Source organism: Cariama cristata, unplaced genomic scaffold (genome assembly GCF_000690535.1).
Source record: "Cariama cristata isolate BGI_N322 unplaced genomic scaffold, ASM69053v1 scaffold7093, whole genome shotgun sequence".
Taxonomy (NCBI): Eukaryota; Metazoa; Chordata; class Aves; order Cariamiformes; family Cariamidae; genus Cariama; species Cariama cristata.
The window spans coordinates 12,521-38,506 of record NW_009607721.1 but is presented as its reverse complement, the minus strand read 5'-3'; the positions used below and the strand labels follow the sequence as shown (position 1 = coordinate 38,506).

Here is a 25,986-nt window from a genome sequence, read left to right as displayed (position 1 = left end):
CCAGCCTGGCTGCGGACAAACCTTCCTCTAAAATTTAAATCCAGAATTTTTTTTGGCTCAAATACAGCAACTGAGGTCAGCCATGGTGTACTGATCCAGGTCTGAGTTTTCCTAAGGGTGTTAGGATCCCACAATTTTATTTTCCTAGCATGTATGGATATAAGGCACATTTCTATGCAGTATAGAAGGGTCTGTTGGTTTCACCATGGAGTAGAAACCACCACAGGAATTTTTGTCCTAGTGGCTACATTACTACTAGAAGCAACCCTGGGGAGCAGGAGACACAGGACTGCATTTCCTAACTGCTTTCAAGAAGGATACATGTTTTTCTTGTTAGATTTTCTCTGACTTTATTTCTTTTCCACTCCATTTTTTTTTTTTTTTGTACACACTGCCCAATAGTGACTAATGTTGACCTTAGGGTCAGAGTAAAATTTCAGTTGGCTTGGCCAACTGTAGGGCTTTCTGCAGATTTACTCCTACTTAAGTGGAAACATGAACATAACACAACATGGGAAATTCCCTTCATATTCTCAGTAACCCTTCCACTTGGCAAGTATGTAAAATCTCCTTGTTCAAGGAAGCTTCTTTTTGCATTTCCCTCCATTTTGAAGATCACACTTCATGCTACCGAAACTGTTACACAAAAAGAAGGTTTTTTTCCCCTTCTCCTCACCCCCTTACTCACAAGAAAGGTCCCGTCCTTACTTACAGCCTTTCAAGTTTAGGCAGGTCACTAAAAGTCTCCGGCTCCAGACTTTCCAGGTTGTTGAAATGCAGGTAGCTGTCACACAGAAAATCACAAAGGGCAGGCTTACAGATTGCAATTTAAAAAACAGATCTTTCCAGATCAGTCCACCAATGCCCACCAATTGGTCACCACGCATCTCAGGGCAGGTGTTGAGAAGCCAGCATCCAATTTAGCGTCTCCATTTTCCACGTGCAAACATAGTAGTCAACATTGGCTTTTCCCTATCCTGTAAATTATTTTCTCTCTCTCCCAATAAACTAAAACACACACAGAACAGAGGACAGATGCGCTCTTCCCTGAAGCCTCGGACCAACACCATCACTGTGAGTCGCCTGTTTGCACTGTTAAGGGTCAGGATGAAACCGCTGCCCTTGGAGAGCCAGCAGCAGCTGCTCCCATCCGAGCACTGTACGGGAATTTTCCCTGCCTTTCCCCTTGTGCCTCGGCATTACCCAACACATCCTTGGAATGTCGGGGAGGAAGAAACAGCCTTACCACAAGGCACTTGTTGCCAGCCTAGGATCTGCAACATTTCTGAGTGGGATCATGAGTTTGCCAAGAATTAATCTGTGAAAAAAGGCCCTAAACAACCTGATAAAACTTTGAAATTGGCCCGGCTTGTTGCCGAAGGTGGAACTGGAGACATGCAAAGGTCTCTTCCAGCCTGCATTTATCTGTGATTCTAACAGGGGCTCCCAGCAAAGTGCATCTGCCCAGCAAGAGCAGAAACATCTGGAAACAGGGCTGTTCTGTTTCTGCAGAGACTCCAAAGAGAGAGATGGTGCCGTCAGCTGGAACACTTGGATCTAAATGGCACATTAATGTGAACAGCCCAGCTCTTGCTAATACAGCTTACCCCAAAATCTGAAGTGTGACTTGCCATTCCAGAGGCCTGGGAGACCTTCTGTACTGGCCCGGGTCACCCCTTGGCATCAGCAAAGAAAACCTGGGGTCTGCAGAGCAACCCACCACGACAGCCAAGAGTCCCTGTTCCCATTAGCTGTGACATTCACCGGCACAACTGACATGTTCCTGACCTTTAGATGCATTTCGGTATGGTTTCAAAGTTGCCTAAACTCTTCCCCCTTATTTTACGCAGGCATAAATTTCACAGAGGACACTGATTAATCACGGATCTACAAATACTCATTCTGCTATTGTAGGTGACTGCATTGAGAAATAATCGCCTAAGTCATCACATGGCTGTTGGATTTGTAATGGAAGGATTCATGATAAGTGGTCCACTATCAGAGTGCTAACTGAGGGATGGTGACTCAGATTCCGCAGTGGAAGTCAGTAGTGGGGAGAGACCTAAGTGCTTTAATAAGTCTCCGATGTCTGCTGTCACTGCTTTGGACCCTGAGGAAAGCATCTGATCCTGTCTATCAATCGGGTTATACTTTTTCTTGAAAAGCTGGCTTGTGGGGTACAGGAAAACAGGGTAGGATTTGAACAAAGCTAATTCTTTTGGAACCACGCCTGCCCGAGATTGAAAACAGATGGGACTTGCAGTGGGTGGTTTGTTGGTTTTGTGGGTTTGGTTTTGGGTTTTTTGTTGGGTTTTTTTTCTTTTTCTTTTTTTTTTTTCTTTTATTTGTGACATCAAGTCTGGAACGCTCATTGTTAAAATATCACGGCGGCCAGCATCATCTCCTCTCTAAGCACAGCTGAGCTGGTATCTGCTTCCTATGTTTTCTCCCAGGCATCCTTGCTGAGCTGGCTGATGAAAAACCATATTGTACAGAAGGCTGGTAGCACACCTATTGTTAAGGTTGCCTGAAACTTCCCATTATACTCCATCCACTTCTGCTGTCAGCCTGGAGAACAAGCTGGAGCCTATTCTTTTTACAGCAAAATCCTTAGTTACATTCCGGCCCTATAAACCCTGCCTTTGGGGACAATCCATAAATTAGAATGGTTTCATCTTTGGTCCCTGTTCTCCAATGATGCAAATAATTCCTATACTTCAAATATCCACACTTACACTCTCTCCACATGCACACATGTATCTACACACATGTACATAATATATCACCACCCCTGGCATGAAAAATCCAATCCCAGTTTAGCAAGGCACTTTAAAAGAGTCAGACCTCAGTCCTGCCATCTCACCTTGAGTATGGGGCACTAAGAGTCAAAACCCAAAACTTCTTTGACTGAATAAATGGCACAGATTTGCCAGACACAGAAAGTGAGCAAATAAGGACTGCTAGGTGCCACGGTGATGGGCTCCAGCTGCCAGGGAAAGACGCAAGGCTCCTTTCATCCCAGAGTGCCACGCAGCTTGGAGGGAAGGTCATTGCTTTGTTTGTTTGGATCCATCATCACCCCCCCCCGTTGCAATTTCCAGATGTTTTACAGCCCATGAGGAGCACCACCATCCTGGCAGCTGCCACAAATACCCCACTGCCCCAGCTCTCAGTTTGCACTTCATCCATTTATTTTCAGCAAAGGTTTGGCTAAGAGAGAAACGCGACCAATACCCTCAATTCAAGCAAAGGGCCAGATCCTACTCTCTGCTCCAGGAGTCCCAGCAGACACAAACACAGCAGGCCAGCTGCCTTCTGCTTCAAGCCATCCTACAGACCCCTATCTCCTCCCATTGTCAGGTCCTTGGATGTAAAAGGAATCAGAAGCACAGCTGGGTTCTTCCTATGCTCCAGAGGTTTAGAGTAAGGAGAAAACATATGGGACGTCAGTGGGAAGAGACCTCAGTATTAACTAACCAAAACCAGTACTGGGACCAGCTGTTTTCAAATGAAACCAGTGTAATCTTGCAAAGCTGGCTGATACAACAGTAGAAGCCTCATCCTACTCCTTGCTAAGTGTCTTGTTCTCTCCACTACTGGAAACACAGCACTTGGGTTAGAGGAGCCAATAAATCAGCTCTTCTGCACATCACGTTCAGCAACAAACAAGGCTCATTTGTACTTACAGCTGTTCCAGAGAACGGAGCCCGTTGAAGGCATGTTGCTGGATGCTCTGAATTTCATTTTTATAAAGGTAGCTTTCAAAAGGAGAGAAAGAAAAAAAGCATTAGGCTAACTGATCAGCAGTTGTGTTTTAAAAAGACACAGGAAACAGCTATGAACCACAACCCAAAGCAGAGCTTGCTGACTGGATTCAAGGGCAACGTTTTATAGCTGTGACATTAACATCCACAAATTCTGAGCACAGAAAATATGCCCTTGACTAGCAAACATTAGAAGTGGGTTGATAAATTTCAAAGAGGTTAAGAAATTACTGAGCTACCAACTCACAGGTATTTCAGGTTCTCCAGATCTTCAAAGGATCTTCTCACAATTTGTTTTATCTGATTATTGTTCAGCAGCCTGTTCAAATCAAGAAAGAAAAACACAACTGGTGAATTCAGCATGTGTGAGACTTGTGGCATTTCTGTTCCTGGATGCCCACTCAAAAATCCAGAGTGAAAGATACTCACTCTCAAAGTTTGGATACTCACACCAGCTAAGTCAACAAGAAGGTTTCTCTCCCAGCGGTGCCAAGTGCTTCCAATACGTACAGTGTTCAAAGACTTTACCTCTTGCCACAGTGGTTTTCACCCCAAAGTTACAATTTTGGCCAGGAAAGGGATGAGTGGAAGGGAGACAGGCAGAAGGAAGTGGAAGGGAGGGAGAAATTAAATCACTGCTGCCGCTCTTGTACAACCGCAAGCATTTTTGAAGGTGCATGGTCGTGTTCAACAACGTGCAAGCAGGGGCGTGCAGAGCCAGCTTTTTAGAGTACAAACACAGCTTAAAATACCAGTTCACAGTGGAGTTACAGGAGTTATAAAATGGTAACTCTTTGTTCTAATCACTTTGTATACAAATATGTGCAAATGACAAATAAATAAATACAGATCTGACTCCTGAGGCTGTTCAGACACAGCCTCTTTCCATCTAGAGAGCCTTGTGCCAGATTTTAACACAAAACCTATGGACAACATCACACTGGCAAGCCATCTCTGACTTGTATGTGCAGTTGCCATGACTGTGCGTGCAAATGATGGCTGGTGCCAATGAGCAGAAACACAGCTCCATCTTGTAATAACCACGCTGTGTGCAACAGCAGTAACCACGCAGCTGAACGCTACAAAAACCCCTGCTGCAACCACTGCCAAGCCCAACACCGAGAAAACGAAATAAATCACTTATAAATAGCTCTTTAATATATGACGTTTAACTATTCATCGTGGCTGCCCAACTGCCCTCCTGTGGGTCTTTTGCCGTGGTATCCCACTGATGTTCAGATCTGGCAAACCTCACTCCAGCCGCCGAGCTGGTGGAGCTTGCAGCCAAATAGCTCAGAGCAAGGATTTCACCAGCTACGCTTATTTTTAAAACTCCTAAATGGAGATGTGGATGAAGAGGAGAGCTGCAACCGTATGTTGCAAAGATTTGTTTTTCAAGTGTTGTAGAAAAAACCTGCTATTCCCTCTGCAAGCAGCCAGACCTTACAATGTTGGGTCAAATGCAACACATGCATTGGACGTGCATTTTCTGTTTTATAAGCTCCTTCTTGTGATAGCTATCCTCCTCAGAAACAAGGTCACCAGATAGCAGGTTAGAAGACAGTTCAGCACTTTCCCAGCAGTAAAGCCCAATCTTCTGACCCACTTTGCTGGAGAAAATAGGGTAGGCAATGCATCAGCCAGCCTCCGGCACTACAAGCAAAGGTCCCTTCCTGGAACGAACAGTTTGTGGAGGTAAAGGATGGAGAGAAAAGATAAAGAGACAGGGAGAAATAGAAGAAAACATGTGGGAAAAGAAGATGAAGATAAAATCAAATGCCTCAGGGATGCAAAGATAAAAGATCTCAGAAACACACACGTGTTATGGCAGCTTCACAAATTACCGCCAGGCACCTGAGTCACACCAGCTTGTTCTCCCGTGGAGTACTACATTAAGGGTCCAAAAAGTACGTGAGAAACTCAAGTGCAAAGAAACCTTTGTAACTCGGAGCAGTAAGGGTTTGAGAAAAATCTCAGTATCCTTGACTTGACTACCCTCTCTTGATTAGCTACTCTGCTACCATGGATGTGAGTGCCACTACCAAACTGCACATTGCCAGGGCTGTGGACAAGCAGCCCGAAGAGGTTAAGGTAGAAAGTTGCTGGAAAGTTTCTGCACAGCTGGAAGCAATGGCTCAATACACATGGCTGAGGTTAAACAACCCGATTTCACTCATAAGGATGCAAAAATGATGTCAAGTCCTTGGAACACATGATCCTGCCTTGACAGCCAGATATGCTGAGTGGAAATACAGCCTCTGAGCACCAACCCAAAGGTTTATTTGATGACTGAACACCCAAGGACTGGAAATAACTGTTTGAGAGCAGTGCAGGAGAGGGGTTTTGTCTATTTACCCACCGGACAAAGACAACACAGGCACCGACCGTGCACACTTCCTTCCCTGCCCTCGATCAGCACGCTTTCATCTTCAGCCAGAGGAGGACGAAGGCAGCGTGTTCTCTGTTATCTGATCCTTGGCCCCACTTCTGAGGATGTTAGATGGGCTGACAGACGGGTGCCAGCTCCAACATCATTCCCATGGACAGCAGCAACTGTCCCCTGCCACGGACCTGGCATCAGTCACTCGTTTTCACAGGGGACACGAGACAATGCCCAAGAGAGCAGGTCTTGGAGGCAGGGTCACATCAACAGCCTGAGCACCACGACGGTCTGGACTCCTTTGTTGACCCTTTATCTTTAATGCGATGAGTTCTGACCAGGACTGAAGTCCAGGGGAGATTTCAAATTGCAACATGTTGTCCGACTGCATTTTGGTGCTATTTAAAAGCATTAATCTAGTCCGTTTTGTTGTCTTGGCTATTTAGGACAGTTCAAGGGGGTGTTATCAGTGATCCAAGCCAAGTAAGACAAATGCTGGAAGTTCAGATGGCACGCAGTACACAGGCCTCTTATCTCATCGTCTGATACTTAAAAATTTGTTCATTGCCTGATTAAAGGTTAAAAAGCGTATGGAAGAAGCCATCTCTGTTTCCTGTCTCAGGATTCCCCATGGTAATAGAAGGTTACATCCTGGAAAAAACTCAAAAGTGAGATAATTTATGAAGTCCATCATAGTCCATATATTCCAAAGTGCTGCTTTCAGAGAAATCCATAGACAAGACAGCACATCTGGCTCCTAGAAAGACTTTAGATGGCTTCTGCACAGCTGTCAGTTCCTTGACTTCTGTGCAACTCACCCAGGCAGAGAAGTGTGCAAAATCCTGGCATGACCTGGATATTGATCCCAGCTGCAATCAATAGCAAACCACCCAAATTCCTGCTAACATTAAAGAGAACTGAAAGTTAAGATCTACTGCTAACCAGATCTGCAGGGACTAAATGCTCTGGCAGACAGAAGCTGGAAAGATCATTATTGATGTACATAAAACTAAATTGAAAGTATGAGAATTAAGTTTCCTGGAGCTTATCAAAAGACAGCAAAATGATGTGGCATTCCCCTTTGTGCCAGCTGGTGAATTGGGCTCCAAATGAGTAGGTGGACTCAATCACACAGGTTTAATTCCTGAAAAATCCTTCTGGGAGGTTTGAGATATACAAGCACCACAAGATCTGGCCCAGATTCACCAAGAGAACATTTTACATTCAGTTTCCTTTAGGTTTTATGTCCTGACGGCCCCTCCCTTCTCCTTTCCCACCCTCTCTCTAGGTTGCCAAGCACAGGCTTAAGTTGCATTAAATGAGTCGTTTTCTGTTTTGAAGAATGTATTAAATGATGTGACAGTACAGAATTCAGATTCAAACCATGCGCTCTTTCCTCTCTTCATTTGACAAACCACATGCTGCAGTCATTGTGACATAACAGCTATTTTTTTTCCTCCTACCGTTAATAGAAATCATCACATGTATTTAAAAAGGGAGAAAAAGTGAGTTTAATGTTCAGCCATGTATTCTCCCTTGTTGACAGAATGATCTGGAATAGCCATTTCCCATATTTGAGGGAGAAACTTTTATTCTGAGATCCAAGCAGGCTCCGACATCCCCTCCCAGCTGGCAGGAACACGTTCTCTCAAGAGCTACCAGAGGGTCCCAGACAGAGCCTTCACCTTACTCCTGTCATTCACCCTGAAACCCTCTACAAGCAGGATCTAAAGGAGAGCTGCAGAGCAAACCAGAAGTGCCCTTTGCTCTCACCTGAGCAGAAAGAGAAATAAGATGTGAGCAACAACATTCACAGGGCTAAGGTACAAGCAGAAGCGCATACCACGATGCGATCTCCACAGAGTCCCTATTCTCCAGGGTGCCCATGACGTAGGCAGAACAAAATACATACTGGAGAAATTAAGAAATAGTGCTTGGGTCCCAGGGCTGGACATTTCTATAGACGATGATGGAGAGACTCAAGTAGCAGCAACCATTTGGTTGTGATGGCCTTGGTTTGAAAATACAGCAATCGAGAAGTTGGGTCAATGTGGCAGGGTGCTGACCTTCTGTGGGAACATGGAAGGGGACAGTCATGCAGGGGTGTTGTCATCCATCCCCACCCAAAGATGACCTAAAGGAGCAAAGACTGGAAAGCAATGAGACACTATGCCTCACTATGGGCTCGCAACGTGTTTGCTCTCTTCCACTGTCCAGCACCTGCTGTGAGCTAATGTTGGGTTAAGCGATGCCGCTGGCACTGGCAAACTCAAGCAAAACAGCTGTCGAGGAGCTGTGGGTATTTTGTGGAAGGCATACAAGACTTTTTTCCCTTCCCTCTCCCTGCTACCCTTTTTTTTTTTTAACCAATGGGACACATTAAGAGTTTAAAAATACACAAAGGAGATCCTGACACCAACATCTGCATGGGAACTGAGAAGCGGCAATAGGAAGGGATGAGGAAAACTTACAACTCTAAGGTCTTTAGCCCATGAGGATTTCTCCAACGTAGACAACATTGCTGACAGCCGACAAGCAAGCTCCCAGGGGTGCAGCATTTAGGATAATTGTTTATTACCTGTGGTGCTGTACCAGGAGTCCCCAGCCAGAAACATATAATGACTGTATCTCCTCCAGAGACAAACAGGGCTCCTGTTTTTAATTTTAAAGTAGTACCCTGTAATTTATCAAATCTCTGCACCAGGGAGAGAAAAGAAGAGAGCAGAGGCAGGGGAAGGTTTGAACTGTTGAAAAGCCCCACTGGACATTCCTGGCAGGCTCCTTTCCTCTCAGTCTCACAGCCCTTCACTCTGCATCCAGTGCAGGCTACAAAGGTTTCCTTATCAGGGTGGTTTATAAACTGTCAGCCGTGGATATAGTACAGCCATCCTGCCCAAAGGGAGATGCAGAACAGAAGCTTCACCAGAATCTGCTGCCCTTCCTCTGCCAGGCGAAAGCATGGTAGGAAAAGACTCTTTTAAAAGCACTTATTTGCTTAAGGAATATTTATTTAAGTCCCATGGCAGAGAGCTGCAAGCTCAGAGCTCTGCATATGGAAACTGAGCTACTCTGTCCTCCAAACCTCTTGTTTCAGATATTCTGGCCAAATTTTCCCAGCAAGTCTCTCAGGGATTTTAAAGGATTTATTCTCTTTATCACCTGAAGACCTATATGAGTCCTCAGGCACGAGTTCACCATCTAAGAAAGATCAGCAAATTCTTCAGCTCTTGTCAGTTTTGATGTGGGAATTGGACAAACCAAAGTTCCTGGAGAGAAACTTGTTTCAGGAGTGCGAGGTCTGACATTCTCTCATTCAGTTATCAAGCTCCTCATCCATGGGAATTAACTACTACGAGTGTCAGAATAACTGATTTTTCCAGTTTGCAGGCGAGACGAGGAAATACAACCAAGCATATGAAGTACTATCTAAATGGAAAGGCTTCATTTGCAAAACCAGTTGATTTTCAGAATTCAAATATAAAAATGCAGTATTTTGTTAGAGCAGTGTTTCACCTAGTCCAGTATTCCAGCTCTGACGATGGCCGTAGGACACTATTTAGGGAAAGCAGGAGAGCCTGCCCACCATCTGTGCAAAACACATTCCTCTTACTGCCCTGGCATCCATAATCATGAGATTAGGGATGCGAGGGGGTACATTCCTGCCTATTCCCTTTAGTATCTGTTCATGGACTTGCTGTCCTCGAGGTCCCTGTCCAGGAGGGTGTGGAGACACAAAGCAAAAAGAATTGGACGAATTCATAGAGCACAAACAGGTATGTGAGGGAGAGGTCTTTCCACCTCAGCCAGGCTGCGTATCCATATCTAGCTTTAAACAGAGTGGTGACAGGAGTCAGAAAGACAGAAACAGAAGTCTTGCAGATGTCAGGGACCAGCCCAGACTGAGGCACTGGCAGGGCAGGAACTGGGATCTTTTACAAAGCTCCGCAGGTTGGGTGGAGCATCTTGCCAAGCAAAGGCCTGCCAGCATCCTTAGTTTCCCCAGGGTTCGGCTGAAACTAGCCTGGCGGTCCTGCCGAGCTGCCTGCCAAACATCTGTCTGCATCACACAAGGATGACATAATTTGGAACGGTTTGTTTTTTCAACTCAGGAGAGCTTCAGGGGTGGAAGAGCAGCTCTGGAGACCAAGATCCCTCAGCAGAGCTTTGTGATAAGGTAAAACCCTACAGACTGAGACTCTAGTTTCTCTCTAGATATTTTAGTCACAGTTATCACCCTGTCTGACCCTATCGCAAATGACAGAAATCCATCCAAAGTATCCTTTCTCTCCATCATTTTTGGTAATTAACTACCACATGGTGCAGTTTCAGAGACTAACACGGGCTGCTCTTGTGCTCTGGATGAACAGCATCATTGGCAATAAAGTTTTCTACCTGTCTACCAGTTGACCACTTGTCCTACAGGCAGGGCCTGGGCCACAACCAGGGTACTTTGAGGCATCCTGCAGTCATGGTTTGGCCAGTCAGTCACACACACACAGTGGAACAATCTTTTAAAAGTCAGCATTTGCTAAAGATAGCTATTGAACAGGGCTCTATGATAAAGTCATGCTGTACTCCCACTCTTCCTACAACTTCTTAAAATTGACGGAATGCCTTATTGCCTAGGTCTTCCTTCTTTCAGCACTGCCATCTTTACAGGATCAGGGACTTCAGCTCTCTCAAGGTCAGACAGAAAAAAAACAACCTGGACTTCCTCTTGCCATTTGGGACCATGAATGTACAAACCCAAGAAATACGAATGTCTGTCGTGCAGGTTCCCAAGCTAGCTGGTTTGCCTCACAGAGAGATTCGAGCTTGGACCTGGAAATGTTAGCACCACGTTACAGCTCGAATAATCAGATCTGAGTCTCAACATCTCAACAGGCCAATTACATCCAGCACAGTGCTGTGCCGACACAGCTTCTGTTTCTCATTTGGGAGCTGGTTTGTTTTCAACTTCTTGGCTACATGGTGCAGATGTCCTCGTATCTATCTTCAAACGCTCAGCCTTACAGCAGCAAGAAGCAGCAAAGGCTCCCGCTATTTCCTTTGAGTAGAGCGAGAAACTTGTAAGTAGAGTAGTATATCATACTGACGTGAGCGTTCCTGCTCTGGCTGGCATGCAAGACTGAAGGAACTGCTTTCTACTGCCATTCCTACCTGCAGTAGGGTAGGTGTAGGCATTTATTCTAGGGCAAGGCATGGGGACAAGATGGCATTTGGAAGGATGCACTCTCACTTCAGCCAAACTCATGTAGAGCACCTAATGTGATTCATGCATTTGAGGCGGCCATGGAAAGGAAGGAGTTTTTAATGAATCCCTCCTCTATCTTGACCCCAGGCCAGAGCTGTTTTTACAGGCTACTCTAAGGCCATACCTGCTCAAACATCCTCAGTCAGTAATCATATGCATCAGGATTTTAAATTTTTTTTTAAAAAAACAGGCTAATTGTGAAAAATGAAAGTTATTAAATGGCACATTTAATTAAAAAAAAAGTAAGAAACATGATCCAGGGTAGAACAGAGAGAATTTTAAAGCTTTAGTGGGATATGTATGGCTTGGCTGAAATAACTAAAAGACCAAGGTCATTATAGGGGATAGTACTAAAACCAGTAATAAATGGCTATCCTCACTGCAGGATCACTGAGTGGAACTTACAGTGTGTTGAGGTTTTTCAGTCTTCTGAAGGCTCCAGGTTGCACCTCCTTGATGTGGTTGAAGCGTAAATCTCTAAAAGCAGAAAACAGAATCATTGCACTCGTGATATAAACAAGCCATTAGCAATCAGCATCATCCACGGGAGGAAGGGAGGAGGGCTGCCGGGAGAGTCTATCATACCAAGCCTACAGGAACTGCAGAAATGGAGACAAAGACCAGGGAAGGGAGTGGAGAAGGACTGGGGGCGATGGCTGGGGTCACTCTTCTCTGCAAAGTCAGTCAACAGCCAGGACAAGCCTACATTTACAAACTTCATTTTAATTTCATAGAAAACTAAAGACTGCAAAGGACTGAAGTCATCATTTCCATGAACACCAGACAAGGTCTGCTGCTCAACACCCCAAGTTCACGTGCAATTACACTTGCATTTCATACGGATTTGTAGAGGAATGCACATCATCACATGGACCCATTTTTTAGCTCCCTAGCAAAATTATCTTTGCCCTAAAATGGTTAAATCTGATCAAATAACCTCATATAATAAGCATTTCACATTCTGCTCTGCAATGCTCCAAGACTCAGAACAGCTTATCGCTGCCTGCATTTCAAATTTGTGCCAGCTTCAATTAGAATTAGTGGAGTCCAGGGGATTCTGGCAAATTTCAAGGGCTGTCCATGTAACTACATCGACTTGGAACCCTAAAACATGGGGTTTTGATTGCTAATGAGATAATAAAATAAGAGCCAAGTGGTTTAACCTGGTTAACCAAGGAAAAACACTTCTACAGGGAATGTGCCTTGATTTGGCACCTTGCGCAGTCCAGCATATTATAACAAATCTCAAAAGACTGACAAATGTTTTTTGCTCCTAGTTTCTATCCAAAGCACAACAATGATGTTGATTTTTTTCCCTTACACTGCTTGATCTATCACATTTAGAGAATACGCAGCTATTTCTCGGTTTGAGGTAGCCTTTTAAGGGCATTTGCTTTAAGAGGAAAAAACACATGAACATGCTGAATTGCCTGTCATTCTGGTGGTAAATTACTGAGCATTTGGAGGCAGAGTTTAGAATGCTACAAATAGCTACAGTTCAACACTTATTTTTAGAATAGGCATCAATAAGAATCGTGGCCTTTATAAAATTAAGATTAGAAAGAGATGCATTCATTGCAGGTAGCTGTAAACTCAAACCAACAGTGAGTATCCAAGGGGGCTGAAACATCTTTGAACAAGTACTCCAGAAGAGGAAGAGACAGTAAGTGAAGCTAATTTGAAGATGTAATGTTTCTTTAGCTTAACAGTTTGCAAAACTAGTTATTTTATGTTAAAAAATTCCCACCAGATTTTCTTACTTTTTAGGTTGAAAATGCACAGCATTTTTACTTAACTTGTTACACTGAAATATTGAATCTCTGCCTTGTTACCCCTTGGTTATCACTGAATACAACAGAACATATGCCAGTGCAAGTTGTCTTCTGTTGCTTTTTTTTCCTTTTTGTAACTTTTCAACTTCAAACAAAGGAACAAGAAGACTAGTGTAGGGAGAAGGCTTTCCCCTTTCTTAGTGGTAAGTATTACACAGAGAAGAGTTAGAGGGCAGGAAGGAACACGGCTTCAGTATTTCAAAAAAAAGTGTTGGAATTGTAATTTACAAGCACCATTTCTCTGCTGCAAACTGCAGTCCCGAAGCGTCACCCTTGGAACTGCAGTTAACAACAGTTATTTGTTTTTGACATTTTCTGGTGCGTTTGGCTTTACTTGCATTGCTTCAAATGCATGTTTCTTGCTCTTCTTGTTGGAAGGTGTTACATATCCCCTCTTCCCTGATGATGTGAATTTGAGGATATCTGTACGGATTTTTCAAGGCAATAGCTGACACCATAAAGCCAAATACAATTAAACATTGGCACAGGTGATAGCACAACGCGCTGACTATTCTCCATGGCCTCATTAAAAGCAAATGAGGAAAGACTAGACCATGAAAAAAGGTGAAGAAATGCAAACTTGATTTATACACTGTAAAGCACAGACACCAACTCTGCCTGCCGGGGGGGGCTGTAAAAAGCTGTGTAATTAGTCCAGGCAGCTGGCTACAGGTAATAGGGAACATAACAAAGAAATGGAAGAAATACACAGGGGTCAGGGCTGAAGCTGTCGATGCTCATGGAAGGCAGCAGAAAGCAGGCAGTGAAGTGTAAAATACCACTTTGGGTCACAGGTTGCAGGTTGGGGCGGCGGGGGGGGAAATCAGACTATTTTAATGAATAACGACAATTGCAATCCTTCACACCCCAGCATTCACACATAAGCGCACAGCTTCCACAGCTGAAACGAAAAGCAAAACCCAGAACCACAGGTGACTGAAAACACCTCTGAAAACCCATAAAAATAAAACAAAAGCTCCTCCACCCCCAGGGTTGTTTTCACTATCACTCGCTTGCCAAAAACAACTTCTTGGAAACGGTGCTGTGCACCTGGCCTCGAGCTCCCTACGCAAGTCTGACCTCCTCCGCGGTGGGTTTCTTCACCTGTGGCAGCAATAAAGCAAACCTGGGCTGCAGAGTCCCTGTGCCCCTAACCGAGGTCTCCCGGCTGTTGCTTGGCTGGACCAGCTCTCAGTAAAGCTCCTGCTGCTGAGGAGCACATGGATGGAGAGATACCTCCCGATAGCTCCCGCCGCTGAGCGAGCAGTGGGGTCTAGTTTCATGCAGGAACTTTTCCCCTACACCAACCCCAGGAGCTAATAAAACTTAGCTTATTGTTTTAATGAAATATCTTGATTTTTTATTCTGTTTTCTGTTCCAGATAAGACCTTCAAATGATTCTCTGGACCCCTTTGGAAAGCTCACTCTTCATCACACAAAGGCAAGAGGTTTCCCCATAGACAAAAAAAGTGAACTGAAACAGTGCATGTCTACTCTGAGCACTTCAAGAAATGATGTGAATTAACTGGAGAAAATCCAGAGGAAAGCATTGGGAATGATCTGAAGTCCAGAAAACATGACAATGAAAAGAACTGAAATAGCTTAGTTATTGTATCTATGGCTAAATATGTCAGAACATTGCTGCAAATAGAAAAGGGCAAATAGTCACTGACTAAAACTGCAGATTCAGATTTTTAAAAAAAGATCGTAAATAGCAAGGCTAATAAAACACTCAAGTGGACTGCAGGTGAGACAGACATTAACCACATACGGTTTAGATAAGTGGATCCTGCCTTGGAAACAGAAGGATGGACTAGACTGTTCTGCTCCCTGTACCCAAGACAGCAGTAAAAAGACACTAGTGTTGATGTCCCTACGCAGCAAAGAAAGTCCCTGGAGACACAGAGGAATTCACACCTTCCTCCTTACCAATGCATTAAAAAACCCCCAATACTTTGGCTCATCCGTCATGTTCTTTCTCCAGACCTTGCCTTAGCCTGAAGCTTAGCTGGTAACGAATGCCATGTAGGATCACACTGAAAAATCCCTGACTTGCACATATTGGACTGAGAACATTCCCCACAGGGCTTGTCCCCTCTTACACAGAAATGCTTGTTTCTCTCCATTCCCAGGGCACTCACTCTGGAAGCTTTAAGTTTCTTTTCACAAACAAGTGTACTTTTAAACAGGGACCCACCACACAGCTTCACCCATGCCAGCCCGTTCCAGCTGCTCTGTGCACCAGCAGCTGGGCTCCCTCACTCCCGCTTGCTTCTTTCCACCTTGGAATTTGCAAAATGGGGGTTTTAAAAAAAAAAACCCAAACAAACAAACAAAAACCAAAACCCTTGTGATTTAACTCTCCCCAACATTTTCAAGGCCAGCAGTCTGGGATTACAAAATACCTTTCCACAACGAACAAAGGGGATAGTTGCTGCTAAAGGATCCCAGATCCTCTTCTATCTTCATACACACACTGCACGCTGGAGGCCTGGGATGGCAGCTGTCCTGCATCAGGCAATGATGATCCCTCCGGACAATGCCAGCTTGACCGGTTCGGCAGAAAAATCTCACCAAACCCTGGTGCCAAAGCACCATAGCTCTGTCAAGAAACCGGGCTGGAATACGTGGATAATCTAGGATCTGCTATTGAAATAACTCATCTTTTCTGAATCTGAGAACTCTTAACCCCATTGCAGAGGCTTAGCAAGAATGCCAGAATTTGCAAATGGATGGGGAAACAGGTCTTTACAGAATGACACTTGAATTTTTCTGATCCTCTCAGCCGCTATCAGAACAATCGTTCCCAAAAGCATTGTGTTAAATAATCATCAGTGATTAGCATATAAAGCAATCAGTGGCTTTTACAAGAAACTTCCACTTCTGTTTAATCTATTTAGGCTTTTACAGAATCATGTATTACTATGTTAACTAAGCAGATCATTAGCTACAAGAGGTATTTTAGTGCAGTTCCATGGAAATGACTGGGTTTGTTCCACTGAAGCATCTTTTGTGTTCAAAACATTGTGCACAGCAATGATGCTGACAGTTCTGGACCATTTCACCCAGAACTGGTTGAGTAAGTGGCAGCCACCCAATCATTACCAACAAAGACACAGAGAGTAAAGGTGGGTTTACAAACAGAGATAAGACATTGAGGTTCCTTCTAGTGTTTCCTGGGGAAGGGAGGATGCGAAAGACATCCTAAACACAATTTTTAAGTCAAGTTTCCCATATATAAGAACAGCCAGAACATTTATCAGAAACACGATCGTTTCTCTTACTTATCTGCAGAACATCGGAGTCAGCTCTGCAGGTTCCCCTGTCCTGCCAAACAGCTCCAGTCCTGGCAGGAAGGGAAAACAGCCCTGCTGAGATGGAAATGAAGTTTTCCAGACTCACTGTCATCGGCTCCCCAACTCAGGAATGTCCCTCTCACACACGAGTCCCCAAATGGCTTTAATAAATGACAGCCTTCATCTCCAAATCCCTACATGGGCAGCTGAGCGCTGCCATCTCTGCTAGACAGATGAGGAGACCACAGGGAGGCTCAGGGCTGGGGGGTTTTCCAAGTCCTGGCTATTTTGGGGTGTACCAGCTTAAGACATCAAGATACAACTGTTCAAAGAGTGAAGAGGAAGGAAAATACATTCAGCATGGAAAGACTAGTAAACGAGATTATACAACCATGGTTGAAACACTGAAGAGCGAGCAGACGCAGAGAGCCTCATGCCGTAGAACAGGCTGCTGTTCTCTGTTGCACTGCCACACTGCTTACATTTTGAAGTTTTAGGGATGGGCACACAAGATTTTAATTAAGAAATTACCACAGTTTTTTAAACCAGCTTTTTAAGATTTCAGCTCCCATGAACAGGAATCAGATTTTCAAAAGGGCTCCCTCTGCGTAAGCTGGGGCAAGGACTAGATAGTAATTTAGCAAATTCAGCAGCCAGCGTACCAAGCTATTTTGATCTCACCTTTTCTGTGCATGTACTCTGGTGTCAAATGTTGGACCTCAGAGCCCGGCCTTGAAGGCAGTGCCAGGGCAGGAGGGGTCTGCTGGTGCTTCATCCCTGGTGGAATAGTTTCGTCAACTGCCACGTGGCATCCCTTTAGCTCCTGCCAGTAAGGGCAGGAGCAAGGAATATCTCCAACACATAGTTTTGGCCCTGGACACATATTCAAGTAGGGAGATTACACAAAAAACTGTTGAACTCATCAATCTTAGATAACTTGAGCTATTACGTATTAGCTGTGGGTATGGAGATTAGGGTCTGATCCTAATCAAACCAGCTAAGTCTATCCTTGGGCATTCACGTTTGCAAGAGCAGGACTCTCTTAACCTAATGCATATTTCCTTCGCACCGCCTATTCAAGATATTGCCCGCATCAAATTAAGACAACTTCCCCTCCTCCTGAAGTGTGTTCTGACCCTGATTCAGAGGGAGTAAAAGAAAAGTTCCAAGCGTAAAAATATATTTACCTTTTTTATGGAGTCCAAGCAGCAGTAGCACCATGCTAGCTTAAAAGAACTGCTGGGGCATTCTTTAATATCGAGTCTTGTGTACCATAGGTGTTAGCTTTCTTCTTTTTTCAACTTCCCCTCCTCCTGAAGTGTGTTCTGACCCTGATTCAGAGGGAGTAAAAGAAAAGTTCCAAGCGTAAAAATATATTTACCTTTTTTATGGAGTCCAAGCAGCAGTAGCACCATGCTAGCTTAAAAGAACTGCTGGGGCATTCTTTAATAGAGTCTTGTGTACCATAGGTGTTAGCTTTTTTCTTTTTTAAGAGCATGACCATTTAAGTCCTTATCCAGAATACACACCCATTGTTTCACCAAAAGATACTGACTTCTCCTTAAAGAGCACAGGAAAAAATCCTGGCATACCTAATGGGGAGAAGGATTTGGTGAGGTCAATGAAAATGCAAATACTCAAGTGGGAACCAGATGATGAAGCCCTGTGAAGTTCAGTGAAGGCAGGATTTCCAAACACTTAAGCTAGCTACAATCGCAAGAATTAGGATGCTTTCATCAAAAGATGCTGGAATGTTTCTAGATGGAAAATACGTTTTAAATACCTTCCCTCCCTATTTTCCTTCTGATGAAGGGACTTCTATAAACAGAACATACAGAAGACTTTGGTCACCCCTAAAAGGTCTAATGAGGATTAAATACTACAGCAAAAGAAGTCAGAAAGAGATCACACCTGGCACATCCAGAATGTGTGGGTGTGCATTTAATGGCTGCATATAAGACTATCACACGCAGAGGAAATGAGTAATCCATTCTTCAACCCAGAGCACAGGACAGATACCACAAAGGGAGCAGCATTTCCAAGCACTCATTTGCTCAGTAAACCTTTCCCCAACAAATGTGTAAAATTCCTTCTCAAAACTATGCTCCTTAAGATAGACTGCGAGAGCTACACCCTGTCCTACTACAGCCTTCCCTACTGCAATGTAATGACCTGCAGGAGGAAGAAAGGAACCAAGCGGCCACCAAACAAGCAGCACGACAATGAAGGGAAACAAAACTTGTCAAGCTGGCCGTGCTTACACTGCCCAATTAGCAACCAGGTCTGTGAACAACTGGGTCACCTTCAGTTCATGCCAGCGATGCGTTCAGATCCCAGATACTGCGCCGTCTTTGCTTGTGCCCTCAGCCATGTTTCTCTAGAAGTACTCATTCATTATGTGCTATGCATAATGCAGAAAGGAGAATAACCCACGGATAATTGGACTGCAATCCATTAGCTGCCAGCCAGAGGGGAACTTCTTTCCATGAATTTCTTCTAGTCGTGCCCACACGTTTCAAAGTTTATTGTTTCAAATGTCACAGTGTAGAACAAATGACTTAGAAGGTTAAAGACCTATCGAAATTTTCTGCGTGTATGTTTCACAGCTGTTCCCTTCTTTGGGCTGCTGGCTAAAAGAACTGCTTGAATCCCAGTGGTAACCAGCAGATCACATCTGGATAATCATGTTCCAGTTGAACAGACAGCAGCCAAAATACATTTGCAGTTATACATGATGAATTTTTATAGCTTACTTATCTGTCCATGTGTAGTCATTCCTGCCATCCTATTCTCTGCCCAGGATAAAAGGAACAGACTTCATTACCAAAGATAAATAGTCTATTGCTAAAACCAGACATTGGGCCAGATCCTCAGCTGCACCCAGCTGGGATTGGGAAGGGAGGAGGGAAATGGCAACCAAAGAAGAGCCAGTAACAGCTCATCAATCCTGGAACTGATTCCATGCCAATCCCAGCATCGCTTGGAGAAGGTTATGGGCTGCTCTAAGTTAGGCCAGCTGGCTACAGCCCCGAGGGGGCCATCTGCCAATGGGGCTTGTTGAAGCACAGCGTGTGCCGGCTAGAAGACTTCCCCACTCTTCAAGGATTGTTAGAGAGAGGGTGGCACGGAGTCTCGGAGGTCAGAAAGTCCTAAACTCCCAACTTCAAAGCAAACTCCATCTGGAAACTGCAGCTGTTCTGTGAGGGAACTGAGCTGGAGCCTGGGACCAGTGTTTGCATCTGCAGTCACAGACTCGGTCCTATTCATACTAAAGGGCAAGTGTGGAAAATATCACAATCTCCCATTTTCTACTCAGAAAAACTCCATGATCAAGATTATTCTTGCTATAATTCTGAATGTTCACACTGATACAAAGGTCCTCCCAGGAGAAAGATTAACATACCAAAAAGCTGGAGTAGTCAGGGGTTTGGTTAAGAAGCATTCTTTGATCTTTCACAATTAAAAAAAGTTCAATTATTCAAATGCTATTTATAACAGATACAATGGGATGTCGGCTGGTAAATGCATTTACATACATTAGATCTTCAAGATAGCCAGGAAGTCAGAATTTTTACTTGCCACACACCATACAAAGGTACAAGATCAGCCAACAGAGAACACTTGTCAGGCTCATATGTCTTTATGTCTATGGGATCTCTGCTCAGCAGTATGTGTTTTGCTTATAATTAGGCAGACAGTATTAAAACAGAATAAACTAGATAAATCTCCTCAAAAAATACTGACCTATAAAGACAGTCACCTCATTTTGGAATATTACTACTTTTATATCTCACATCTATACCACTTAGTGTTTAAAAACCCAGTCTCCCATTCAAGGTTGTGGCTATTATGTTAAACTAAATAAACCAGCTTTCCAAATGGTTAAGCAGGCAAAACATGGACCACTTACAAGCAGTGTACAGGCAAACTCATTAGAGTAGGGGAGAAGGAATTAGGGTGACTGTATACACTGCACTAGAAAATCTGGTCATCGTTCTAGATTGAGTTTTACAGACAACTCAATGCCACCTACATTACAGCAAGATACTACCTGGAATTTTACTACAGCTGCAAGGACAAGCTATAGAGCAGAGTTAGGTTTTGCCCCTGAAGCACAGAGAATGCAGTGTGCTGTTGCCAGAGAGCATTTAGAAATACACTGTTCCAGTACTGAAAAAAAGTTGGTGACCACTGTAAATTTCCCTTCCTCTGCACTCAAAGGATCTCTACCAGAAACACCCTCAGGCTATCCAGTGCGACACTAAATGTTGTCTCATTTCAAACAGAGAATAGACATTAAGTTTTAGTGAGAGCTCAGACACATCACAGTTCAGCCAACTTTTCCCCCAATAAAAACCTATGTTTAAACAAGGAGAAACAAGTTATTTCGCTAAAATCAAACAGTGTAACGGTATTTTAAATGTTTTAATATTTCAAGATGCAGGCAAATAAAGAGGAAAAAAAATTGGTGACAATTTGGAGAGTTAGACTCTGCATGTTGCTCTAAGAGCAGATAACCGCTACCCAGGCAGTTTGCAACAAGCCATACAGTACTGACCAGTTTCACGCTGTAGAATAACCACTCCATCACTAGCCTAGGGAGAGAGCAAGGCCAGAATCTGACCTGGCCCATGTCAGGGTGACTCCTAAGTAGCCCAGCTGCAATCAGTTTCCCCAACAGCATAGCTTTGGCAGCTGTAGCAAGTGTAGACATTTTCCTGTGTGCCACTAATGCTAGAACCCTCTGTGGTTTCCATCCACCAAAGCAGATCTGGATGGCAGCAATTAAAATGCCAGCATCCTGCCCACATCATATTCCTTAGGCTGCCAGCAGAGAAAATGCATTAGCAATATTAGGGAGATGTTCACCGGAGAAATGCTGGTATAGATGTTCTGGCTGAAACGAAATTTGGTTTGCTATAGGTACAGGGAAAAGCTTCCCAAACTAGTGTCGAAAAAGTTTTATAGTCAGCAGCAGTTTAAGGAGGAGGAGTCTAAAGATAAGGTTTTGACAAGTCTTTCCTACTATTTACAAAAACCGCCTTCTGAACCAGGGGATCAGCTAAGAGTAGCAGAAAGGGAAGTATTTTGTCACATGCCACTGCACTGTAAAGCCACCTTTAAGTTTAGGATTAGTTTAGATTCACAGTGAAGCACTTTTCTGGATGTATCAGTAAGAGCTGTTTTGGAGTCTCCAAGCATTACATGCCCCTTTCCTCCACCTTTTCTGTTTGAATGGACTCAGCCAGCAGCTCCCTCACCAACAGGTACTTTATTTCTCAAGGAATATGGGAGTTACCACAATTGTTGCTTTCCAAATAAGTCTTGTTAAGTTTGTATAGTTGCAATAGAAACTGGGAAACCAGTACTTAAAGTTTAGGAAAGAAACGGTGTTGTATGTGTTAGAAAGGTGTTTGTTTCAGTAGACATAAAAGCCTGAACTGCTGTATTTCCTTTCTCTCCCCTACACCCATATACAAAGTCTTCTCAAATGTAAACTGTGTACCTTTCTACAAACTCAGTTTAACATTTGTGACCTTTGATTCTCCAAAACTGTCTTCCAGTGATCACCCTGGCATTATTCTTATGAAAATTTCAGTTCCCCTGATTGTCCTTTTAACAATTAACTGATGCCAAAAGCAGCAGTTTCTGGTTTATGCTTTAAAAGCATGGAACAGTTTGTGATGCAGACAATTCTGCAGAAAAAATGAAGGAAGAAAAAAAGCATGCCTTTGGCTGTGACTTTTTCTTTCTTCCTTCTAAAGACCAAGCAGGTAAGAAAGGCAGTAAAATGAAATGGTTACTCACAGGATGTTTGTCTGGGGTGGGATATCAGGGATGGTTTCCAACATCAGATGCATGCATCTTACTGTAGTCCTGAAGCACAGGCAGCGACTAGGACAGGAGCAGGAGACACTAGGCAAGAGGAGAAAACACAAAAACCCTCGAAGAGCTGAAGATTTGATCAGCATGGTGTTTGCTGGAGTGTATTTGCCTCAATTCTGAACTGCAGGGAGCTGACAAAAAAAAGTTTCCCAGCCCTGAGGTCCAGGAGGAGGGGACTCATCAGCATGTGTTTGCAATTAAATTAAGGCAGTTTGACAGTCCAACCGCCCACCCTCTCTGCCATTATGTACATCATTGAAGATCAGACTGTTCCCACCCCTCTTTAATTGTGGCGCTGAAATACAAACTCCTAATTTTTGTTTACTTTTGCCTTGTTTCTTATTTTGAACAGCAAGTTAACTCCTCACCTTCTCCTCAAGCATTTATCTGAAAGCATTCAGAATGCACCTTCACAGACAATGACCAAAAAATGACCCTGTGCTTCCAGGGCTGAGCCAGGATGCAGACGGCCCAGGGTCAAGGTTTTTATGCCAAAATTTTTGCCTTAGCATACTCTCTGCAAACTAAGGATAACATCTTATCTAACAGCCTGTCAAATGTATCAGGCAGCAAGACTTTTAGGATAGAGGTTGTCTCTTATTACATGTAGTTACAACATCCAGCAAAAATACAATTCCAACCATTGATGGGAACGTGGAATGCTACAGATAAATGATTTCAAACGGGAGATCACTAACAGAGATAAATAACCTGCAAATAAGGACAAAAACCCCTGATTGTATGCATTCTGTAAAGTTTCTTATGCAGAGTAAAAGCTGATTCATTGCAAAGTCCTTTTAGCTAGCATAATTTCTTTCTATGAGGATGTCATTTGGAAAAATGTCAGGATTTTGGAGAAATTAAAGGCAATTTAGGGGTGAAGAGGGAAAGAAATAATGAAATCAACCAAGTTTGAACTGTAGGAAATGCAGACCTCAGTTTGTTTCCCTCATTGGATGATAAAATTGAGATGCAAAAGGGAGGACTTGTTCCCAGTTTAACTGATCACCTTTTACTGTTATAAAGCTCAGAGTGAAAACAGCTTGTCTTCAGGTTTTATGTTATTACTACACAAGATTCTAAATGTGTGGGTTTAGCATGAGTGAGGGATTAGCACTCAATTAGGACATAAAGGTAGTTGAGGAATTCCAAACAGGGCACGATTCCACATTACCTGGAAGATCAAACGAAAGTTTCCCATCAACCTGCACGTCCACTTTATACTGTAAACGATAATATAATTAATATGACAAAGCAGTACTTAACAAGAGTGACATTTCAACTTCCTTGGTTCTCTCCTCCCTTCAGATTCTTTGTCACTTGAGCATTTGGGGAGAGTGTGTTGGGTTTTGGGGTTTCACTTACAAATTTCATGTCATAGTAAAAGCTATGTGTTTTTTCCAGCTATAAAAGGGTATCATAGCACAGGTTTTCTGCTTCTAGTCCTCAATCTGTTGTTTCTTTGCCCTGACATCACTTTGAACTCTAAGCAAGGTCGCTGAACTCCCCCCTGCTCCCCCCGTGGCCCCAACTCATGGTTTTGAGCAGACTGTCCTCTAGTGGCCACCCAACCCTCTCTCACCAAAACCGGTTGTAAAAAACTAAATTATCTGCTTCAGCCTTTATGTAACGATTGGCAGCTGACAGCAGATTGTTCCATGTGAATGACAGCTTTTAATTCCAATTTGAGAAGTTAAGTGCATTAGAAGTGCATCCTTCAGGTGCACCACAAAAGTCAAGGTGGGTTATGTTAAAGTCTTCAAGACCCAATTCATAGGTTCTTCCAGCCCGATTGCTCCCCATCTCATCTCTTTCCAAAACACGTTGACTCTGTTAGGACAAGGTAAACACAGCTACTTAGAAGGTGCTCTGTAAAGCAGTATTTCTAGGAAAATAAACAAAAATGCTCCCTTGAAACCATGCTTCAGTATTTAAGAAAGTCGTTGATGACTTTCCTAGTACATCTGGCCATTTTACAAGTACAAGGCTTTTGCCTTCTGCCTTTGATTACATCTTGGTGCATAAACTCTGAGTTCTAAACCATCCATCTGCACAAAAAAAAAATCCCTTCCAGCTTTATTTACATTGCTAACAGGAATGCTGGGCTAGGCATCAGTCATGCTTCTACACATACTGTCTTAGGAATCTTATTTCAGCGCCTTGCTGTGCGGTGGGTGGCAGCTTCTGGTAGGATCGATGGGTATTTGCCTACTACTTTGTAGAAACAGGATGTTTAGCCAAGTCAGCAGATTCAATGGTGGCCATACCACAGGGAATAATTTGAGTACAAAAAGGCAAGTTCTGCAACCTACACATTTACTGAGAAGCAGATCTTCACTTGAAACATACCTCTTCTACCTTGCGTATCTCCCCTTCATGACAAATGGGATGTTTGTGAGATGTTACGAAACACTGGCAATCACACTTCCATTACTCTTACGTTAATTTATCTTATTTTCCATCAACATGACAAATTGTTTAGAAAGGAGTGTGCAGCTCTGAACAAGAACAAAAAGTTAACTCCTAAGCAACAGGAAGGAAAGCTAACACTTGTAACACTTGTGTCCCATGCTAAGCATTTCCAGCCTCTGCTAGACACTTTTTCCCACCAGTAGATTGCAAGGAAGTTTGGTTTTGTTTTTTGGGTGTGGGGTCCCCCCCCCCCGCCCTCTTGTTTTATTTTTAACTACCAGTTCTGCCCCAGTAGAAAGGTTTCATTGGAGTAGGTCCCCTGAGGAGCTCATCACTACTTCCCAGGGAACTGTGATGTTGTGCATTTTACTATGAAGTGAACATAAACATTATCTGACAAATTTACTTGACATCATTTGTATAACACATCCATAGCTTTCCAAAGTAGAGAAGGATTTTTTTTTCAGTAAGCATCACATGAAGGAAAACATTAACACCAAAGTAGTCTCATGCTATAGTTGGTAGAAGGACATCTATCATACACACACATGACAGGAAGAAACACAGACTACAGGTAATCATCCTCTGGAACAAAGGTTAACAGATACCTTTAAAGAGCAACAGCTGTATTTGCTCTTATGATCAGCTTCCTAATACAGCTGAAACCAAAATATTATTCTCAATATTAGTTAAATGGAAGCCTTGAAAATCAGCTCTTAAAAATCTGCATTAATTAAGCACTGAAACAGAGCAGAGTAGACAAGAGGGGAGTAGCAGTTCAGAATGCATTAAACAAACTCCTGACATGTTTGGTTTAGGCAATTCCTTGAAGTACAGAAATGGACTAAATGACCTCTTGATATCTGCTGCCAAGAGGTCTAACAGCCAGATAAGTGAATTCACTCTTATCTGATCGGATACATTAAATCTAGATCAGTTCTGTGTGTGCTAACTCCAAAATACATCTTGGACAACTCCATTACACACAGGCTTAGAAATCATCATCTGGGCAGGTTTCTTTCAAGAGATCCTATTCTGAGGAGTTCACCTAAATAATACGGTGCAGGTGCATAGTTTAAGTGCTTTTTCTAGTATTTAGTGTCTTAACCTTCAATTACGGAAATAAGTACTTACCTACAACGTATTCTAATCACAACATGAT

The 25,986-nt window shown here is 43.3% G+C and overlaps 1 protein-coding gene across 1 annotated transcript in view; it reads right to left on the bottom strand.

Annotated features, from left to right (window-relative positions):
- Positions 1 to 22,444, bottom strand: part of LOC104159040 (peroxidasin homolog) — a 43,207-nt gene extending 20,763 nt beyond the window's left edge. The window contains exons 1-5 of the mRNA XM_009696845.1: positions 22,335 to 22,444; positions 11,804 to 11,875; positions 4,012 to 4,083; positions 3,687 to 3,758; positions 713 to 784 (exon numbers count right to left, since the gene is read on the bottom strand). Coding sequence (XP_009695147.1) covers positions 713 to 784; positions 3,687 to 3,758; positions 4,012 to 4,083; positions 11,804 to 11,875; positions 22,335 to 22,387 — 341 coding nt within the window. The 5' untranslated portion in view covers positions 22,388 to 22,444. The remainder of the gene's footprint in view (positions 1 to 712; positions 785 to 3,686; positions 3,759 to 4,011; positions 4,084 to 11,803; positions 11,876 to 22,334) is intronic.
- Positions 22,445 to 25,986: the final 3,542 nt, after the last annotated feature.